We start from the raw sequence: 8,869 nt of genomic DNA on the forward strand, positions 1-8,869 counted from the left end.
CCTCCCGGACAGGCAGGAATCGAACTCATGCGGAAGTGGCTTAAGCTTCTTAGTGCTGTGCTTTAACCCGCTGCGCCACCAGGGAGGGCCCTCTTTAGTAGTATTTTATATTGTCAAAACACACCCATCTGGAGTAGCACCTAAGTTAAGTGTTCACGTATGGGAGAGTGTGCTTTTTTAAAAATCAGCTTTTCTCTCGTTTACAACCTTCACCCTGTGTCCTTTTACCCTCAGGTAAAACAAAATCAACATGAAGAGCTCCAGAATGTAAGGAAGCACATTCACAATTGTTTCTCAAATCTTGGTTGCTTCCTTTTACCACATCCTGGTCTTAAAGTTGCAACTAATCCTAGTTTTGATGGGAGACTGAAAGGTGGGAATTCCCATTCTTGATGAAATCAGAACTTATTTTTTTAGAGGCTGAAAGTTTTTTAAAAATACATGGTTGCTTAAATTTTCTGTCTTGTTAATGATGTGATTGTGTGATGTTCTCTGTGGTCTTTCTGGTTTCCATTGGTTTATTGATAATGCCTGGAATAATGATTAACTACTTCATGTAATCTGTTGCTCAGCACTGGTCTTCTAAAAATTCTGAAAACTGAGAATATTTCAGTATTTCAGATGCTTGCTGTCTGCTGAATAGTTTTACTGATGCTGTATTGGTTCAGTCAGAATTAAGTCTCTCTGTTTCAGGGAGGATAGTGTAATTTTTGTGTTTATGTTTTATTTAGTACTCTTGGAGTATGATGGCAAAACACTTGAGTATTCATGAAAACAGTATGATTTGAAAAATAAGATCTCGTACTCAAACAGTACAGTTTTATGGATTGTTTGCCTCTTGAAAAGGATAATTTAGCTGATACAAATGTGAAATTTGTTTTGGTACACCACAACTTTTTTTTTAATTCAAAGTTGAAAAAAATGACTGGGGGATGAGGAAAATGGGAAAGTAGAGTACAGGGATTTTATTTTTCGCTAGGGGATGAGATAAATTTATTTGAATGTGTTTTAAGAAGTTGATTTATTTAAGATACTGGGTACTCATGAGGCAGAATTTTGTGAACAATTACCAGTAAAGACATTTTTTTTTTTTTTTTACATTAGTATGTTGACTGATTTCATGTCCACTAGATATTGATGAAGACTTTAAACGAGAGCTTCGAAATCTGGTCCCATTGTTGCTGGCCCCTGAAAATTTGGTGGAAAAAGAGATAAGTGGATCTAAAGTCACTTGTAGAGATCTTGTAGAATACTTTAAGGTAGGAAACCTCTTAGCTTAAATGGTTTTGTCTAAATTGGAATTATAGATAATTTATAATTCATGTCTGTACAAGAAATTACTTTAAAGCAAAAAAAAATCATAATCTTTAATTTGGCTGTGTCAGTATTTAAAGGTATACATACAGTATAAAAAGATACATACAGTATAAAAAGACTGTAGCAGTTAACTTACATTTCTGTACAGTGGTTTTATTTATTTACAGAATTAGCCACCTTTTTTTCCAGCTTCCATATGAAGAGAATTAAATTAACATTTGCCATATTACTTTAATGCCACCCAATCATTTATGAATGAATGATAGTAGGTACTAGAAGTACTTTTTACCTTCAGATATCATAAAAGCTTTCACTCAGTTCTGAGGACTTGCTTGATAAGAAGAGCTTGAAAGTGATAAAAGTGTTTTCTGAGCTCAAGTAAATATGTACAAGATTTATTTTCTCTGTACTTCCTTTGTTTTTATAGCTTCCTTGCCAGGCCAGATCAGGACAATTGTCAAGGATTGTCTTCACAATAAAGAGATATGTGGAAGGGCAAATATAGTTAATTTAGAGTGTATTTGTATCCACTTAATGTCTACTTGATGATCACTCATACTGTTTTTGTGAATTAATTTAGAGTCAGTGAAAGTCCAGGTGAAAAATTACTAAATAGAATTACTAAAACTCCCATTTCTTCCTTCTTACTCTTAAATAATAAATTAGATAATTTCTTTCTTAAACTGAAGTACAGTATTAAACTAGTCAGAGTCAAATACTAACATTTATTTGAAACATTGGCAACAAGGCAAATTTATGGTTTTCTTTTCATAAAGTGATGATACCTTACCTGTAACTTCAAAATATGAGGTAACTTTTTTATGAAATTTGGAATTTAGAAAACATTTCTCTAGGATATTGTTTAGCAGCATTGTGCTTAATAATATTGAGAAAAGGACTAAGTATGATTTTTAGTCTTTCCTTTTAATAATGTGAAACATTTTTATAGTTAATGGCTTTTATTTCTTTGGAGATGTAGAGCCAGATTGCATGACCTATTGATATAATGAGCCTTCTGTATTTTTAGGCTTACATTAAAATTTATCAAGGAGAGGAACTTCCACATCCAAAGTCCATGCTTCAGGTAGTGTGTGCGTTATTACATGTATTTATTTATGAAGGAGAAAAAATTGGGTGGTGTACCTTTGTATACAAATAAGTTTTAGATATTTAAAACTATACATGTCATGGGTCTGAAAAGTTTTTATATGAAGTTTTTGTGTCTCGAGACTATAGGCCTTATACACATAGGCCATCAGAAATGAGTCCTCAGTACCTTTCCTACCATGCTCAAAAAGTGGAGGAAGTTTTTTGTTGCAGAAGATAAATTAATGTGGGTGCTCCTGCACCAAGCTTCTTTGTTCTCTGAGTCCGTGACAATAAATGAGGTTTGAAGTAAGACTCATTTTCTCTTGGGATTAATGAGATAGAGCAGCTTCTAGTGAATATTGATTTTTTTCTTTCTAATTTTTAAAAGGTGTACTTCTGGGCAGTGCTATTTTAACATAGTTCATGTTTTTAAATATTTGCAACTTTGGACAATTTCTCATTTTTATAGTGGACTAAACAAGTATTTTGTCGTAAAAATCATATAATCAGTCCTGTGAATTTCAAAATGTCTCATGTGTAATTCTGATAGAGAGAGAGAGAGACAGAATCAAGATAGTTCTTGCTTCTCTACATCTGGAGACTGAGCACATTTCAGGGTTCTATCCATTTAATTTTATGTCCTGAACATGCATGGTAGTTTCTGCTAACCCGTTTTAACCTACACAGCACAAAATCAGGCAGGCAGCCAATTAGAGGCGATCATTCTGCCCTTTCTAGCGGTGTTCCCTTTCCTGGGAAAGGAAAGCTGATACTGTTTTGTCTGTTTCATTTTCAGACTTTTTTTTATTGTATTTAATGTATTAATCAGAATTTATGGAGACATTAAGTACTTTTTACATAAAATTGGCATATTTTATTTTTTAGGCAACAGCTGAAGCTAATAATCTTGCTGCAGTAGCAGGAGCAAGAGATGTCTATTGCAAAAGCATGGAACAGGTTTGTGACTAAAATTTAAACCTGACACTAGAGTGAATTAGAGGTTCATAGTTAAGAGAATTGGACTAATTTGTACTCCATATGCACTGTTATGTGACATCATTTGCTCATTTTCTTTTATCACCTCTGCTGGAAGTTAAACTAAGTAAGTCAGTCACATGACTAGAGTGCAGGACTCGGGTGGTGAGTTATTCCATGAGCTACCCTGAAATGTTTTCTGGCACGTAGTGATTCATGGTGCTGCTCTTGGGAGCCTCTGATGGCAGTAACATTGCTTAGGACAAAGCAGTTTCTGCGCTAAGCTTGCTGATACCTCAGGCATCAGTGTGCCCTTTACTTACTCTGTTGCCTCCCGTCTGTTGTCCTCTATTGATACCAATATCGGTGATTATAGTCAACATAGATTACAGTATAACTTTTTTTGTATTTGCTGACATTTGTCATATTTGAAGATTTGATTTGCTTGAGTAAGTTAAACATGTAAGAAATAAATAAGTCAAATTACATGTGAGCTATTAGAACACATTTAAAACAATTATAGGTTTGAATTTTTTTTTTTTTTTTGAGGCTGAAACATGAGCAGAGAATTTCTTTCAAGTATAAATTATTCCTAGCATGTAACCGGCCCTGTATCCTGTCTGTCCAGGTATGCGGTGGGGACAAACCTTACATTGCACCTTCAGATCTGGAGCGAAAACACTTGGATCTCAAGGAAGTGGCTCTTAAACAGTTTCGTTCTGTAAAAAAAATGGGTGGAGACGAATTCTGCCATCGTTATCAGGACCAGCTTGAGGCTGAAATCGAAGAAACCTATGCAAATTTTATAAAGCACAATGATGGCAAAAACATCTTCTATGCTGCTCGTACCCCTGCCACACTCTTTGCAGTCATGTTTGCTATGTACATAATCTCAGGACTGACTGGCTTCGTGGGCCTAAACTCTATAGCTGTCTTGTGTAACCTTGTCATGGGGTTGGCACTGACATCTCTTTGTACGTGGGCATATGTGAAATACTCTGGGGAGTTCAGAGAGATTGGAACAATGATTGATCAGATTGCTGAAACACTGTGGGAACAGGTTGGTATCTATCTTTTGGTTTTTCAGTGACTAACTAACTCCTCTCTGTGACTTCCTGCCCTTGCAGCGTTTGACACCTTGCTCTGTATTAGGAATAGCAAAAGGATGTTTTCTGGTTTGTTAATGTGCAATCTGAATGTGAAGTACAGAATGTGAACAGAAGAGTTTTTTTTTCCTTTAAAGTCATAATGTGATTATCCTCTGATAGATTCTTAGTCATAGGCCTGTTTATGCCAGACAAGGGGCCTTGAGAAAAGAAAATATAAGTAGTGATTTGTGAAGGTAAGAAAAATGTCACTTATTAATACTGGCAAGGAGCAGTGCATGCTTCTATTCCAAAAAATAATATTGGATAGCTTTTTGTTTTTGTCGCCTGCTACGAAGAAGAGTAGCCATTGCTATGCACTCCAAGGAACAGCCGTATAGGAATTTCTTAAGCCAAAGAAACTTTGATGTCTGTACTATGGAAACACTAAGGAAAAGACAGTGCCACCAAGAACCGTCTTTAAAAATCATGATCTCTTACCTCTGCCAGCCAAATCATGATCTTTTACCTCAGCCAGTCAAATCATGATCTTTTACCTCAAACCAGAATTCATCCTTCCTGACAAGTATCTTCTAAGGAAATCCATGTGGTGTGTTGTCAGTTGTGTGCTGGAATTGCCTGTGTACAGAAAGTTCCACTCAAGGATGTTGTCATTAAAATGGTCATCGTGGCGTGCTTGAGCCTTATGTCAAGTGCCAGCGTGAAAGCCGCAGTTACGACCGATGGACAGTAAAATAGTCACTTTCAGATACCATTTTTGAGTTGAAGTTTTGACCATATTTGAAGACCTAGGAAATACAGGTCCATGATTGTTTTGGCTTTAAATTCAGACTGAAGAAGTCAACCATTTTTTGAAGAAAGTTAGCTGGATGCTGATTTTCCTGTAGTAAAATCATTATGATTTGATAAACTGTTAATTTGGCTTTTGTATTTTTTCCTTAGGGAAATGTTCTATTTATTCAAATTGATTTGGATATTTGTTAAATTTTTAATCTCTGATAAAAATCTCACTACCACATATTCCTTTGATATTTTTCTAACAGAAGATGATTGAAAAGCTTTCATAGAGCCTCACTTAAATATATACTACATTAAAATTTTGGACCATTACTTGTTTACTGCAACATGAATTTTTTTTAAATATGAATTTCAATACTTGTACGATGTCTTCTTTTGGAAACCAGTCAGCTCCTGCATAGCATTGTTTCTAAGATTTTAGAAGAGCCCTTATTACAAAACAATTAAATGGAAGAATCTAAAGTTTGTAGAATAATTTTCAGTATAGTCACGGTCAGAGAAGGTCTGTTTGGTGTCAAGAACCTTGTCTAAATGTCTTTGCATTTCTCTTTTCTTTTGCTTCAGAGGAGTCCCAGGAAGGTGAGAAACCTACAAAGTCTTAAATTCTTGTAGTCTTAAGCTCTTTACTGCGCAGCACTCCACGTCACTCTCCTAACGAATCACTCCATGTTTTAGGTGTTTTCCAAACTGTTTGAAGTTACTAGACGTCGAATGGTCCACCGTGCTCTTTCGTCAGCACAGCGACAGCGACTGTCATCCAACAATAACAAGAAGAAAAATTAGACAGTATTTTTACCTTTTTTCTCTATCTGAAGTGTTCACATTTACACATGTAGGACAATAAGCAGGACCGTCTGGGCCGGTCTGCATAAATGCTGTATACATACCAGATTTGATGCTGCATATAGGGTATGGAATTGCACATCCGTCTCATAGGAACTGTACATGGTTTGATTAGGAGGAAAGTAATGTTCGTTGCTTTATCAAGTGTCTAACTGCATTGTTTGTAGCATCATGCCTTTTTTTTTTTTGGGAGACGCATCTTTTTATTTCCCACAGTCCTGGTTATTTTCATCATTGCTTTGAATTGAATTTTTATATCTATTTTTATATGTAACTCTTTTTTTACCTCATGTTTTTATTTGTTTTGCACATTTCTCATACCACAGGTATTGAAGCCCCTGGGTGATAATTTGATGGAGGAAAACATAAGGCAATCTGTAACAAACTCCATCAAAGCAGGCCTGACTGACCAGGCGTCTCATCATGCCAGATTAAAGACAGACTGACAGTTCATCTCCTCATGGACTCCACTCTCCCTTTTTTTCATGCTTGCTGTACAATGAGAACTCAAATAAAAATAAACCAAAGTTTACAATCAACTGTAGAAGTAGTTTAGTATAACTGGCTTCACAGATGGCTGCCACAGAGTGTGAAAATTGTTTGTTGGTTTTGAGCATTCTGTTCATGGCTCCTGAGATCTGGAGGCTGGCTGAGGAGCGTTAGTTTCATCATGCTCATTTGTGCCATGTTCAACCCTTTCTCCCCTTTTTTTCTTCATCTGATGTTAGTGAACTTTGTCTTATGTAAAAGGATATTTCAGGGAAATATTTTAAGAAATCTATTTAGAGTCTCTAACACAGTGTCTCATTGAGATTTTAATTTTTAGAGAAGTTATGAATCACTGTATCAAGAATCAGATGGGAATGACAATGAAGCCTTTATTGAGCCACTACATTAAAAGTATATATTGCTTTACTGCCTTCAATGCCAGTATTACAGAAATGCATGTGTCCGAAACTTCACAGCAATCACATGACAACTCTTGTAGCTAAGAAAGTGATTCTGAGGTGTACATTTGTCTTGCCTTTTTAAATTTATAAACCTGCCCTAAAAGGAGATGCATATCTGGGAAACTGAACTGTCTTTATGCAGTTTCGCCTTCATGTACATAAAATATGCCATTAATTTTATTGGGGGAGAAATTCCATCCAAAAATGTTGCCTACAGCTATGAGTTAAGAGTGTCTGTACAGTGTGTAGCTTTTATTTTCTAAAATCACAGATAGGGCATGTATATGAATTATAAATATATAAATACGATTTTGTATTAAAAGTTTTGTAGTTTATGGCAAAATCTGGTTCTGTGGTAGGCTAATAAGTACAGTCCCTGTGAAGGAATGTCTGTGGCTCATGTCTGTGTGTGAATGCATAGGCAATTTGAAGTTTTTGATATATTTGTGATATTTATCTTCCTGGAGCACTGCAGTCTCACCCCCACCCCCAAGGGAATTAAGTGGGAATGTTTATTGTGACTTTGTCCTCTGTTGCATTTTAAAGTTATTTCCTGTAATTTATTTTCAGTACATAATTAAAAATTTGTTGTATATATAAAATGAAACCTGTGATTTTTTTTTTAAAGAAATTCTTTAAATCTGTATTCCATTACTTTAACCATATTTGTTTATACCGAAAGAGCATGAGCAGGAAACACCCAAAAGAGCTCTAAGGTATTGTACCTCAGAAATAAGCTTGTACACATTTATTTTTCTGTGTCTGTCTCTGTTAGGGTAAATTTGTTATGATCAGCCTGGGTGTAGCTGGGGATTGATTCTTTTCTCTCACTCGCCTTTTTTTGGTGGTAAATATAAGACTGACATTTTTCCAATATTTTTGTAGCCTCCTTTCTGAACACCTATCAAAACACCTAGTTTGGTTTCAAGTGGAGAAATTTCAGATGTTGAGTTGCATGCCCGAAAGCTCTAAATTAACTTTGGTTGATAAATTTCCTACGTTCCCCCTTTGAAATCCTGTTTTTATGTGAATTGTATTTGTTCCCATCTGTATTGAATTGCTACCAACTCATCTGTTCTTCGACATAAAGAATCCATCTGAAAAGTGTCTCTTATTTCTTCTACCACCCTGTTTTATGAATGCTGTGGACTGTTTTTATGAATGAAAAAATAAAGTTTGTTGTATTACAGCAATTCTCCTTAAAAGCACATCACTTTTTTTTTTTAAACAAAAGAGTAATGCATCCAGTTCCGTTGGGTTTCTTAGTATTTTTTTTGTCAGAGTTTTCCCCAAAGATGAATTCTATAAAGATTTCCAAGAAAAAGTATGTGGGTTTTAGCTGGAGGACTTTGGAACACCGTTAAGCAAGAAACAAGAAAAGGGATTAAAGACAAACTCAGAACTATTGGCTAAAAATAATTCTGGTGTTGATGTATCTTCTGTGGTATAGTTTCCTTAGTAATCTACATTGGCAAGGTTGTTTTTTTTTTAAAGAAATGATTAATGATAAATTATCTTCGCAGTTAGGACTGTGCTTTTGTGCGGGGCTGGCTTTGGTCAGTGGATCATCTGCCTGCCCAGGTTGCTCAGGTCTGCCGCACACACTGAGGCCTGTTTCATTTATTGTCTGATTTCTCATAGTTGACGGGACTTGGTCTGTGCACCGAAGTGTTTTTCCATTCTTCGGATAGTTGTGGGGTGATTAAATCAGCTTGGGGGGCTAGCAGCTGTGCTGTCTTCTCACTTGGCTGGCGCTAGATAATCAGATGACTATCTTACTTGCATGTCTCT

At 35.7% G+C, this 8,869-nt stretch overlaps 1 protein-coding gene across 4 annotated transcripts in view; it reads left to right on the top strand.

Moving 5' to 3' along the window:
- Positions 1-8,262, top strand: part of ATL2 (atlastin GTPase 2) — a 42,241-nt gene extending 33,979 nt beyond the window's left edge. For 2 of the 4 annotated variants that reach the window (XM_012727573.1, XM_012727575.1), the window contains exons 8-14: positions 235-373; positions 1,132-1,259; positions 2,345-2,401; positions 3,292-3,363; positions 4,010-4,441; positions 5,850-5,864; positions 5,961-8,262. In XM_012727573.1, coding sequence (XP_012583027.1) covers positions 235-373; positions 1,132-1,259; positions 2,345-2,401; positions 3,292-3,363; positions 4,010-4,441; positions 5,850-5,864; positions 5,961-6,068 — 951 coding nt within the window. In that variant the 3' untranslated portion in view covers positions 6,069-8,262. The remainder of the gene's footprint in view (positions 1-234; positions 374-1,131; positions 1,260-2,344; positions 2,402-3,291; positions 3,364-4,009; positions 4,442-5,849; positions 5,865-5,960) is intronic. The other 2 variants (XM_012727574.1, XM_004686285.2) reach the window with 2 other exon arrangements.
- Positions 8,263-8,869: the final 607 nt, after the last annotated feature.

Source organism: Condylura cristata, unplaced genomic scaffold, assembly GCF_000260355.1.
Source record: "Condylura cristata isolate star-nosed mole 26May11 unplaced genomic scaffold, ConCri1.0 scaffold00020, whole genome shotgun sequence".
Lineage (NCBI taxonomy): Eukaryota > Metazoa > Chordata > Mammalia > Eulipotyphla > Talpidae > Condylura > Condylura cristata.